Source organism: Agelaius phoeniceus, chromosome 1 (assembly GCF_051311805.1).
Source record: "Agelaius phoeniceus isolate bAgePho1 chromosome 1, bAgePho1.hap1, whole genome shotgun sequence".
Taxonomy (NCBI): domain Eukaryota; kingdom Metazoa; phylum Chordata; class Aves; order Passeriformes; family Icteridae; genus Agelaius; species Agelaius phoeniceus.
Window position 1 is genome coordinate 155396780 of NC_135265.1, and position 13085 is coordinate 155409864.

The 13085-nt window shown below is 62.0% G+C and overlaps 1 protein-coding gene across 8 annotated transcripts in view; it reads right to left on the reverse strand.

The window, feature by feature from the left end:
* The window catches only part of CPSF1 (cleavage and polyadenylation specific factor 1), an 88745-nt gene that overhangs the window by 32775 nt on the left and 42885 nt on the right, over window positions 1-13085 (reverse strand). For 6 of the 8 annotated variants that reach the window (XM_077189965.1, XM_077189960.1, XM_077189974.1 and 3 more), the window contains 6 exons: window positions 10780-10869; window positions 9452-9571; window positions 7163-7304; window positions 4950-5128; window positions 2967-3097; window positions 715-886 (listed from right to left, as the gene is read on the reverse strand). In XM_077189965.1, coding sequence (XP_077046080.1) covers window positions 715-886; window positions 2967-3097; window positions 4950-5128; window positions 7163-7304; window positions 9452-9571; window positions 10780-10869 — 834 coding nt within the window. Of the gene's footprint in view, window positions 1-714; window positions 887-2966; window positions 3098-4949; window positions 5129-6753; window positions 6788-7162; window positions 7305-9451; window positions 9572-10779; window positions 10870-13085 lie in introns of all 8 variants that reach the window. The other 2 variants (XM_077189954.1, XM_077189967.1) reach the window with 2 other exon arrangements.

The following is a 13085-nucleotide window of genomic DNA, read 5'->3' on the forward strand; positions in this document are numbered from 1 at the left end:
AGAGGGAAAACAGTGGGAATTCTGGTGGGAAACCTGGGATTATGGGGGGAAAACAAATGGGAATCCTGGTGGGAAACCTGGGATTATGGGGGGAAAACAAATGGGAATCCTGGTGGGGAAATGGGAATTGTGACAGGAAAACAATGGGAATTCCAGACAGAAAACATCCCCAGTGCTCCCAGTATCCCCAGTCCCTCCCAGTCCCTCCCAGTGCCATTCCCAGTGCTCCCAGTGCTCCCAGTCCCCATTCCCAGTGTCCCCAGTCGCTCCCAGTGCCATTCCCAGTATTCCCAGTGCTCCCAGTCCCTCCCAGTGCCATTCCCAGTGTCCCCAGTGCTCCCAGTCCCCATTCCCAGTGCTCCCAGTCGCTCCCAGTGCCATTCCCAGTATTCCCAGTGCCCCCAGTCCCTCCCAGTGCCATTCCCAGTGCCCCCAGTCCCTCCCAGTGCCATTCCCAGTGCTCCCAGTCCCTCCCAGTGCCATTCCCAGTGCTCCCAGTGCTCCCAGTCCCCATTCCCAGTGCTCCCAGTGCTCCCAGTCCCCATTCCCAGTATCCCCAGTCCCCATCCCCAGTCCCCATTCCCAGTATCCCCAGTCCCTCCCAGTGCCATTCCCAGTCCCTCCCAGTCCCCATTCCCAGTGTCCCCATTCCCCATTCCCAGTATCCCCAGTATCCCCAGTCCCCATCCCCAGTATCCCCAGTATCCCCAGTACCTCCATGTTGCCGTTCTCCCGGGCCAGCACGCACCAGTGGGAGGGGTCAGGGCTCAGGGGGGCGGGGTCTCTCTCGGGGGGCCCCGCCCTCCGCGGCTCCTCCCGGGGCGGGGAACGGCCGGAGCCCCCCGAGTCCCCATAGAGCATCTCCTCCTCATCGTCAACAGAGCCACTATGGGAGAGGGGACACCTGAGATACACCTGGGGACACCTGGGGACACCTGAGATACACCTGAGACACCCCCAGTCCCCATAGAGCATCTCCTCCTCATCGTCAACGGAGCCACTATGGGAGAGATACACCTGGGATACACCTGGGGACACCTGGGGACACCTGAGACACCTGGGGACACCTGGGATACACCTGAGACACCTGGGGACACCTGGGGACACCTGGGATACACCTGAGACACCCCCAGTCCCCATAGAGCATCTCCTCCTCATCATCAACGGAGCCACTGCGGGAGAGGGGACACCTGGGGACACCTGGGGACACCTGGGATACACCTGAGACACCTGGGGACACCTGGGGACACCTGGGGACACCTGGGATACACCTGGGGACACCCCCAGTCCCCATAGAGCATCTCCTCCTCATCATCAACAGAGCCACTGCGGGAGAGGGGACACCTGAGATACACCTGGGGATACCTGGGATACACCTGGGGACACCTGAGACACCCCCAGTCCCCATAGAGCATCTCCTCCTCATCATCAACAGAGCCACTGTGGGAGAGGGGACACCTGAGATACACCTGGGGACACCTGGGATACACCTGGGGACACCTGGGGACACCTGGGATACACCTGGGATACACCTGAGACACCTGAGACACATGGGGACACCTGGGATACACCTGGGGACACCTGGGGACACCTGGGATACACCTGAGATACACCTGGGATACACCTGGGGACACCTGGGATACACCTGGGATACACCTGGGGACACCTGGGATACACCTGAGACACCCCCAGTCCCCATAGAGCATCTCCTCCTCATCATCAACGGAGCCACTGCGGGAGAGATACACCTGGGATACACCTGGGATACACCTGGGATACACCTGGGACACCTGGGATACACCTGGGATACACCTGGGATACACCTGAGACACATGGGGACACCTGGGATACACCTGAGACACCTGAGACACCCCCAGTCCCCATAGAGCATCTCCTCCTCATCGTCAACGGAGCCACTGCGGGAGAGATGGGGACACCTGAGATACACCTGGGGACACCTGGGATACACCTGGGATACACCTGAGATACACCTGGGGACACCTGGGATACACCTGGGATACACCTGACATACACCTGAGACACCCCCAGTGCCCATAGAGCATCTCCTCCTCATCATCAACGGAGCCACTGTGGGAGAGGGGACACCTGGGATACACCTGGGATACACCTGGGATACACCTGGGGACACCTGGGCACACCTGGGATACACCTGGGGACACCTGGGCACACCTGACATACACCTGAGACACCCCCAGTCCCCATAGAGCATCTCCTCCTCATCGTCAACGGAGCCACTGCGGGAGAGGGGACACCTGAGAACATCCTGGATACACAACTGGGAACACCTGGGGACACCTGTGGATACACCTGTGGACACCTGGGCACAATTGAGGACACCTGGGCACACCTGGATCCACTTGAGAACATCCCTGGACACACAACCAGGGACACCTGGGGACACCTTGGGACACCTGAGAACATCCCTAAAGACACAACTGGGAACACCTGGAGACTGGGGACACCTGTGGACACCCCTGGGGACAGCTGGGCACACCTGGGGACAGAACCAGGAACACCCGGGGGCCTGGGGACACCTGGGGACACCTGAGAACATCCCTAAAGACACAACTGAGAACATTTGGAGACTGGGGACACCTGGGGACACCTGGGGACATCCCTGGACACACAGGCAGGAACACCTGGAGATTGGGGACATATGGGGACACCTGTGGGGACACCTGAAAATATTCCTGGAGACACAACTGGGAACACCTGGAGACACCTTGGGGACACCTGGAGATACACCTGGGAACATCCTGGATACACAAGCAGAAACGCCTCGAGATTGGGGACACACCTGGGGACACAGCTGGGGACACAGATGGGGACACCTTGGGGACACACCTGGGGACACAGATGGGGACACCTTGGGGACACACCTGGGGACACCTTGGGGACACACCTGGGGACACACCTGGGGACACCCCTGGGCCCGTGTGACCCACCTGAGGTCCTGGATGAGGGTCTCGGCCTCAGCGTGGGGGCGGGGCGGGGGCTCCTCGCGGGGGGCGCGGCTCTCGGTGGTGAACATTCCGGAAAGGTCCCGGTACAGGCACAGCGCGGTCACACGGGATGGCTGCGGGGACAGGGGGGACATTGGGGACATCATTGGGGACATCACTGGGGACATCACTGGGGACATTGGGGACATCATTGGGGACATCACTGGGGACATTCCAGAAAGGTCTCAGTACAGGCACAGCGCAGTCACCCGGGACGGCTGCGGGGACAGGGGGGACATCACTGGGGACATTGGGGACATCACTGGGGACATCAGGGACATTGGGGACATTCTGGAAGGTCCCAGTACAGGCACAGCGTGGTCACCTGGGATGGCTGCGGGGACATTGGGGACATCATTGGGGACATTGGGGACATCACTGGGGACATTGAGGACATTAGGGTTATTGGGGACATCACTGGGGACGTTCTGGAAAGGTCCCTGTACAGGCACAGCACTGTCACCCACCAGGGCTGCCACGGGGACAGTGGGGACATCACTGGGGACAGTTCGTGACACTCAGATGTGACACAGGTGGCCAGAGCAGGGCCAGGCAGGGTTGGGGACAGTCAGGGATGGTTGAGGACATTGGTGACACATGTGACACGGGTGGCCTCAGCAGGGCCAGGCAGGGCCAGGCAGGGTTGGGGACACGGTGACACTCACGTGTGACACGGGTGGCCGCAGCAGGGCCAGGCAGGGTTAGGAGGGGTTGGGGACATTGGGGACATTGGTGACACTCACGTGTGACACAGGTGGCCGCAGCAGGGCCAGGCAGGGTTAGGAAGGGTTGGGGACACAGTGACACTCACGTGTGACACGGGTGGCCGCAGCAGGGCCAGGCAGGGTTAGGAGGGGTTGGGGACATTGGGGACACAGTGACACTCACGTGTGACACAGGTGGCCGCAGCAGCGCCAGGCAGGGTTGGGGATGGTTGGGGACAGTCAGGGATGGCTGGTGACACGGTGACACTCACGTGTGACACAGGTGGCCGCAGCAGCGCCAGGCAGGGTTAGGAGGGGTTGGGGACATTGGGGACATTGGTGACACTCACGTGTGACACAGGTGGCCGCAGCAGGGCCAGGCAGGGTTGGGGACAGTCAGGCAGGGTTGGGGACAGTCAGGGATGGCTGGGGACACTGGTGACACAGTGACACTCACGTGTGACACAGGCGGGCGCAGCAGGGCCAGGCAGGGTTAGGAAGGGTTGGGGACACTGGTGACACAGTGACACTCACGTGTGACACAGGTGGCCGCAGCAGGGCCAGGCAGGGTTAGGAAGGGTTGGGGACACAGTGACACTCACGTGTGACACAGGTGGCCGCAGCAGGGCCAGGCAGGGTTGGGGACAGTCAGGGATGGCTGGGGACACTGGGGACATTGGTGACACTCACGTGTGACACAGGTGGCCGCAGCAGGGCCAGGCAGGGTTGGGGATGGTTGGGGACAGGCAGGGATGGTTGGGGACAGGCAGGGATGGTTGGGGACATTGGTGACACTCACGTGTGACACGGGTGGCCGCAGCAGGGCCAGGCAGGGTTGGGGATGGTTGGGGACAGGCAGGGATGGTTGGGGACAGGCAGGGATGGTTGGGGACATTGGTGACACTCACGTGTGACACGGGTGGCCGCAGCAGGGCCAGGCAGGGTTGGGGATGGTTGGGGACAGGCAGGGATGGTTGGGGACAGGCAGGGATGGTTGGGGACATTGGTGACACTCACGTGTGACACGGGTGGCCGCAGCAGGGCCAGGCAGGGTTGGGGACAGTCAGGGATGGCTGGGGACAGTCAGGGATGGCTGGGGACACTGGGGACATTGGTGACACTCACGTGTGACACGGGCGGGTGCAGCAGGGCCAGGCAGGGTTGGGGATGGCTGGGGACAGTCAGGGATGGTTGGGGACACTGGTGACACAGTGACACTCACGTGTGACACGGGTGGCCGCAGCAGCGCCAGGCGCGGGGCGCGGCCGCCATAGGTGTCCCCCTTGAGGGTGAAGGTGGCCAGGTGGCCGTCGGCGCTGAGCAGGACCCCAAAGGGATCGGCCACGGCGCAGTGAACAATGGGGGAGCCCAGGTCCACAGGGACAAAGTGCAGCTGGGTCACTGTGAGGGGACAGCAATGTCACACAGTCAGTGTCACAGCAGTGTCACCCCAGATCCACTGGGACAAAGTGCAGCTGGGTCACTGTGAGGGGACAGCAGTGGCACATTGTCACATTGTCACAGCAATGTCACCCCAAACCCACCGGGACAAAGTGCAGCTGGGTCACTGTGAGGGGACAGCGATGTCACACAGTCAGTGTCACATTGTCACAGCAGTGTCACAGCAGTGTCACCCCAGACCCACCGGGACAAAGTGCAGCTGGGTCACTGTGGGGACAGCAGTGGCACATTGTCACATTGTCACAGCAATGTCACATTGTCACAGCAGTGTCATCCCAAATCCATGGGGACAAAGTGCAGCTGGGTCACTGCGAGGGGACAGCAATGTCACACAGTCAGTGTCACATCATTGTCACACCCCTGTGTCACCCCAAACCCACCGGGACAAAGTGCAGCTGGGTCACTGTGAGGGGACAGCAGTGGCACAGCAATGTCACATTGTCACAGCAGTGTCACCCCGAACCCACCAGGACAAAGTGCAGCTGGGTCACTGTGAGGGGACAGCAGTGGCACAGTGTCACATTGTCACATCATTGTCACAGCAATGTCACCCCAGACCCACGGGGACAAAGTGCAGCTGGGTCACTGTGGGGGGACAGCAGTGGCATAGCAATGTCACATTGTCACAGCAATGTCACCCCAAACCCACCGGGACAAAGTGCAGCTGGGTCACTGTGAGGGGACAGCAATGTCACACAATGTCACACAGTCAGTGTCACAGCAATGTCACCCCAAATCCACGGGGACAAAGTGCAGCTGGGTCACTGTGAGGGGACAGCAGTGGCACAGCAATGTCACAGCAATGTCACAGCACCCCTGCGTCACCCCCTGTGTCACCTGCCAATGTCACCTCACTGTCACTGCACCCCCAAGAATGACCCAGTGCTGTCACCCTGGTGCCACCCCTCGGTGTCACCTCTTCCTGTGCCACCCCCTTGATGTCACACCCGGGCACAAAACTGAGCTGCTGGGACCCCTCCATGTCAGCCCAGGTGTGTCCCAGGTGTGTCCCTGTCCCCAGGTGTGTCCCTGTCCCCAGGTGTGTCCAGGTGTGTCACCGTCCCAGGTATGTCCCTGTGTGTCCCTGTCCCAGGTGTGTCCAGGTGTGTCCCTGTCCCAGGTGTGTCCCAGGTGTGTCCCTGTCCCAGGTGTGTCCCCAGGTGTGTCCCTGTCCCAGGTGTGTCCCAGGTGTGTCCCTGTCCCAGGTGTGTCCCCAGGTGTGTCCCGGTGTGTCCCTGTCCCCAGGTGTGTCCCAGGTGTCCCCAGGTGTGTCCCTGTCCCAGGTGTGTCCCAGGTGTGTCCCTGTCCCCAGGTGTGTCCCAGGTGTGTCCCCAGGTGTGTCCCTGGCCCCAGGTGTGTCCCAGGTGTGTCCCTGTCCCCAGGTGTGTCCCAGGTGTGTCCCCAGGTGTGTCCCTGGCCCCAGGTGTGTCCCAGGTGTGTCCCAGGTGTGTCCCTGTCCCCAGGTGTGTCCCAGGTGTGTCCCTGTCCCCAGGTGTCTCCCAGGTGTCCCCAGGTGTGTCCCTGTCCCCAGGTGTCCCCAGGTGTGTCCCAGGTGTGTCACTCACCGCCCTGCAGCAGCCGCAGTCCCAGCGGTGACACCTGCACGATGAACTGGCCCTGGCCCAGGTGTGTCCCCAGGTGTGTCCCTGTCCCCAGGTGTGTCCCTGTCCCCAGGTGTGTCCCTCACTCACCGCCCTGCAGCAGCCGCAGCCCCAGCGGTGACACCTGCACGATGAACTGGCCCTGGCCCAGGTGTGTCCCCAGGTGTGTCCCAGGTGTGTCCCTGTCCCCAGGTGTGTCCCCAGGTGCGTCCCCAGGTGTGTCCCTGTCCCCAGGTGTGTCCCTGTCCCCAGGTGTGTCCCTCACTCACCGCCCTGCAGCAGCCGCAGCCCCAGCGGTGACACCTGCACGATGAACTGGCCCTGGCCCAGGTGTGTCCCCAGGTGTGTCCCTGTCCCCAGGTGTGTCACTCACCGCCCTGCAGCAGCCGCAGCCCCAGCGGTGACACCTGCACGATGAACTGGCCCTGGCCCAGGTTCCCAGCGAACACGGTCGGGCCCTGCGTGGCGAAGCCGCTCGTGTCCAGCTCCAGGATCTCCTGGCCCGTCTGCAGGATCTGGGGACATCGGGGACATCGGGGACATCAGGGACATGGCACCCACAGAGCCACCAGAACATGGGCGCTGTCCCCAAGGAGGGACATGGGGACACTGAGGGGACACCGGGCAGGGCCAGCGCCCAGGTGAGCCCAAATCCAGGTCACCGTCCCTTGGGGACATCAGGGACACCAGGGAACATGGGGACATGGAAGCCACGGAGCCACAGAACATGGGCACTGTCCCCAAGGAGGGACATGGGGACACTGAGGGGACACCGGGCAAGGCCAGCCCCCAGGTGAGCGCAAATCCAGGTTACTGTCCCCTGGGGGGACATCATGGGACACTGGGGACATTGGGGACATCATGGGACACTGGGGACATCAGGGACATCGGGGACATTGGGGACATGGCACCCACAGAGCCACCAGAACATGGGTGCTGTCCCCAAGGAGGGACATGGGGACAATGAGGGGACACAAGGCAGGGCCAGCGCCCAGGTGAGCCCAAATCCAGGTCATTGTCCTTGGGGATACTGGGGACATCAGGGGACATTGGGGACATCAGGACAGGGCCCCCAGGACATGGGTGCTGTCCCCACTGGGGACATGGAGACACCAGGTGACAGCAAGGAGTGTCAGTGTCCCCATGTCCCTGCCATGTCCCCAGTGTCCCTCACCATGGTGGAGTCCTTGCAGCTCAGGATGAGGAACCCCAATGTCCCCATGATGTCCCCAGTCAATGTCCCCTCACCATGGTGGAGTCCTCGCGGCTCAGGATCAGGAACCCCAATGTTCCCATGATGTCCCCAAGGTGTCCCCAAGGTGTCCCCAGTGTCCCCAGTGTCACTCACCATGGTGGAGCCCTCTGAGTTCAGGATGAGGAACCCCAATGTCCCCATGATGTCCCCAGTCAATGTCCCCTCACCATGGTGGAGTCCTCACCGCTCAGGATGGGGAACCCCGATGTCCCCATGATGTCCCCATGATGTCCCCAATGTCCCCAATGTCCCCAGTCAATGTCCCCTCACCATGGTGGAGTCCTCGCAGCTCAGGATGAGGAACCCCAATGTCCCCAATGTCCCCAATGTCCCCAGTGTCCTCTCACCATGGCGGAGCCCTCTGAGCTCAGGATGAGGAACCCCAGTGTCCCCATGGTGTCCCATGGTGTCCCCAATGTCCCCAGTGTCCCCAGTCAATGTCCCCTCACCATGGTGGAGTCCTCGCAGCTCAGGATGAGGAACCCCAATGTCCCCATGGTGTCCCCAATGTCCCCAGTGTCCTCTCACCATGGTGGAGCCCTCTGAGCTCAGGATGAGGAACCCCAGTGTCCCCATGGTGTCCCCATGGTGTCCCCGTGGTGTCCCCAGTGTCCCTCACCATGGTGGAGTCCTCGCGGCTCAGAATGAGGAACCCCAATGTCCCCATGATGTCCCCAATGTCCCCTCACCATGGTGGAGTCCTCGCGGCTCAGGATCAGGAACCCCAATGTCCCCAATGTCCCCATGGTGTCCCCAATGTCCCCAATGTCCCTCACCATGGTGGAGTCCTCGCGGCTCAGGATCAGGAACCCCAGTGTCCCCATGGTGTCCCCAATGTCCCCATGGTGTCCCCAATGTCCCCTCACCATGGTGGAGTCCTCGCGGCTCAGGATCAGGAACCCCAATGTCCCCGATGTCCCCATGATGTCCCCATAATGTCCCCAATGTCCCCTCACCATGGTGGAGTCCTCACGGCTCAGGATCAGGAACCCCAATGTCCCCGTGATGTCCCCATGATGTCCCCATGATGTCCCCAATGTCCCCATGATGTCCCCAATGTCCCTCACCATGGTGGAGTCCTCGCGGCTCAGGATCAGGAACCCCAGTGTCCCCATGATGTCCCCATGGTGTCCCCATGATGTCCCCAGTGTCCCCTCACCATGGTGGAATCCTCGCGGCTCAGGATCAGGAACCCCAATGTCCCCGATGTCCCCATGATGTCCCCATGGTGTCCCCAATGTCCCCAATGTCCCCTCACCATGGTGGAGTCCTCGCGGCTCAGGATCAGGAACCCCAATGTCCCCATGATGTCCCCAGTGTCCCTCACCATGGTGGAGTCCTCGCGGCTCAGGATCAGGAACCCCAATGTCCCCATGGTGTCCCCATGATGTCCCCAGTGTCCCTCACCATGGTGGAGTCCTCGCGGCTCAGGATCAGGAACCCGTGACGTTCCCCGTCCTCCTCAGAAGTTTCCGGAGCCGCCGTCGCCGCCTCGGGCTCTGCGCTGGTCCCTGGGGCCACCTCGGGCTGTGGGGACAGGGACATGGGGACACAGGAATGGGGGGACAGGGGGACACAGAGGACACGGAGGGACAGGGACATTGGGACATGGGGACACAGGAATGGGGGGACAGGGGGACACAGAGGACACGGAGGGACAGGGGGACATGGGGACACAGGAATGGGGGGACAGGGGGACATTGGGACGACAGGGAGACACAGAGGACACGGTGAGACAGGGGGACATTGGGACAAGAGGGGAAAGGGGGACACAGAGGACATGGAGGGACAGAGGGACATGGGGATGGGGACACACGGACAGGGGGACAGGGGGACATGGGGATGGGGGAAAAGGGGACATGAGGGCAAGAGGGGACACAGGGACATGGATGGGGACACAGTGACACCGGGGGGTGACACAGGGACACAGATGACACGGGGTGACACAGGGAGGGTGACACAGGTACACAGGGGTGAGACACAGGTGACACAGGGACACAGGGGTGTGACACAGGTGACACAAGGGGGTGACACAGGGACCCACCTGTTCCCGGGGTGGGGGTGCGGTGACACAGGGACACAGGGGGGTGACACAGGTGACACAGGGACACAAAGGGGTGACACGGGTGACACAGGTGACACAGGTGCCACGGGGACCCACCTGTTCCCGGGGCGGGGGCGCAGTGACACAAGGGGGTGACACAGGGGGGTGACACAGGGGGTGACACAGGTGACACAGGGGGGTGACACAGGGACACAGTGACACAGGGGGTGACACAGGGACTCACCTGCTCCCGGGGCGGGGGCGCGGTGACACAGGGACATGGGGGGGGTGACACAGGTGACACAGGGGGTGACACAGGGGGTGACACAGGGACACGGGGGGGTGATACAGTGACACAGGGGACACAGTGACACAGGGGGTGACACAGGGGGTGACACAGGGGGTGACACAGGTGACACAGGGACACAAAGGGGTGCCACAGGTGCCACAGGGACTCACCTGCTCCCGGGGCGGGGGCGCGGTGACACAGGGACACAGGGGGGGTGACACAGGTGACACAGGGGGTGACACAGGGACACAGGGGGGGTGATACAGTGACACAGGTGACACAGTGACACAGGGGGTGACACAGGTGCCACAGGGACTCACCTGCTCCCGGGGCGGGGGCGCGGTGACACAGGGACACGGGGGGGGTGACACAGGTGACACAGGGGGTGCCACAGGGACTCACCTGCTCCCGGGGCGGGGGCGCGGTGACTGTCCACATGTCGTAACAGCCGGGCAGCTCAAAGGTGGTGACAACCTGCGGCCGGATGCTGCGCTGGGGACACCAACGGGGGACAGCCATGGGGACACCCGCCACAGGGGACAGGGATGGGGACAGGGACACCCGCCACAGGGGACAGGGACAGGGACACCCGCCACAGGGGACAGGGATGGGGACAGGGCTGGGGACAGGGGACAGGGACAGGGATGGGGACACCTGTCACAGGGGGACACAGACAGGGAACAGGGACGGGGACAGGGATGGGGACACCCGTCACAGGGGACAGCGATGGGGACAGGGACAGGGATGGGGACAGCAATGGGGACACCCGCCACAGGGGACAGCGATGGGGATGGGGACGGGGACACCCATCACAGGGGACAGGGATGGGGACAGGGACGGGGATGGGGACAGGGACAGCGATGGGGACACCCGTCACAGGGGGACAGTGATGGGGACAGGGACAGAGATGGGGACAAGGGTGGAGACAGGGATGGGGACAGAGACAGAGAGCAGGGGACAGGGATGGGGACAGCTGTCACAGGGGACAGGGATGTCACAGGGGATGGGGACAGGAACAGCAGTCAGGAGACAGGGACGGGGGACACAGGGACGGGGGACACAGGGATGGGGGACACCAGTCAGGGGACAGGGATAGAGGACAGGGACAGGGACAGGAGGGACAGGGGACAGGGACAGAGGCAGGGATGGGGACAAGGTTGGAGACAGGGATGGGGACAGAGAGCAGGGGACAGGGACAGGGATGGGGACAGGGGACAGTGGTCACAGGGGACAGGGATGGGGACAGTGGGACAGGGATGGGGACAGGACAGTGGTCACAGGGGACAGTGGTCACAGGAACAGGGACAGGGACAGGGATGGGGCAGGGAAATGGGACAGGGATGGGGACAGAGGTGAGGGGACAGCGATGGGGACAGGGGACAGGGACCAGGGAAAGCATCAGGGGACAGTTCCAGTGCCATCTTTATGGGATGTACCCCATGGGTTTTGGGGTGTCCCTGGGGGGTACAGGCGGATTTGGGGTGTCCCTGAGGGGTACAGGTAGGATTTGGGGTTTTTGGGGTGTCCCTGGGGGGTACAGGCGGGTTTTGGGGTGTCCCTGGGTGGGTACAGGCAGTTTTGGGTTTTTGGGGTGTCCCTGGGTGGGTACAGGCAGTTTTTGGGGTTTTTGGGGTGTCCCTGGGGGGGTACAGGCAGTTTTTGGGGTTTTTGGGGTGTCCCTGGGGGGGTACAGGCAGGATTTGGGGTTTTGGGGTGTCCCTGGGTGGGTACAGGCAGTTTTTGGGGTTTTTGGGGGGTACAGGTGGGTATTGGGGTTTTTGGGGTGTCCCTGGGGGGGTACAGGTGGGATTTGGGGGTTTTTGGGGTGTCCCTGGGGGGGTACAGGCAGTTTTTGGGGTTTTTGGGGTGTCCCTGGGGGGGTACAGGTGGGATTTGGGGTTTTTGGGGTGTCCCTGGGGGGATACAGGCAGTTTTTGGGGTTTTTGGGGTGTCCCTGGGGGGGTACAGGCAGTTTTTGGGGTTTTTGGGGTTTTTGGGGTGTCCCTGGGGGGGTACAGGCGCTCCCCAACCTTTGGGGTCACCCTGGTTCACCCCAGCCCTGCTCTGGCACCGGGATCGGCCCCTCAGGAACCTCCCACGGGGGCACTCAGGGGTGCGGGGGGATTTGGGGTTTTTGGGGTTCAGGGGGGGTTTGTGGGGTTCAGGGGGAATTTGGGGTTTTTGGGGTACAGGGGGGATTTGTGGGGTTCAGGGGGATTTGGGGTTGTTGGGGTTCAGGGGGGATTTGTGGGGTTCAGGGGGAATTTGGGGTTTTTGGGGTTCAGGGGGGATTTGGGGTTTTTGGGGTTCAGGGGGGGTTTGTGGGGTTCAGGGGGGATTTGGGGTTTCTGGGGTTCAGGGGAGGTTTGTGGGGTTCAGGGGGGATTTGGGGTTTCTGGGGTTCAGGGGGGTTTGTGGGGTTCAGGGGGGATTTGGGGTTTTTGGGGTTCAGGGGGGATTTGGGAGGTTCAGGGGGAATTTGGGGTTTTTGGGGTTCAGGGGGGATTTGTGGGGTTCAGGTGGGATTTGGGGTTTTTGGGGTTTGGGGAATGTTTTGGGGTTTCAGGGGCTTTTGGGATTCAGGGGGATTTGGAGTTTTTGGGGCTCAGGGGTGATTTGGGGGTTCAGGGGGTGTTTTGGGGTTTTTTGGGGTTCAGAGGGGATTTTGGGTTCAGGGGAGATTTGGGGTTTGTGGGGTTCTGGGGTTC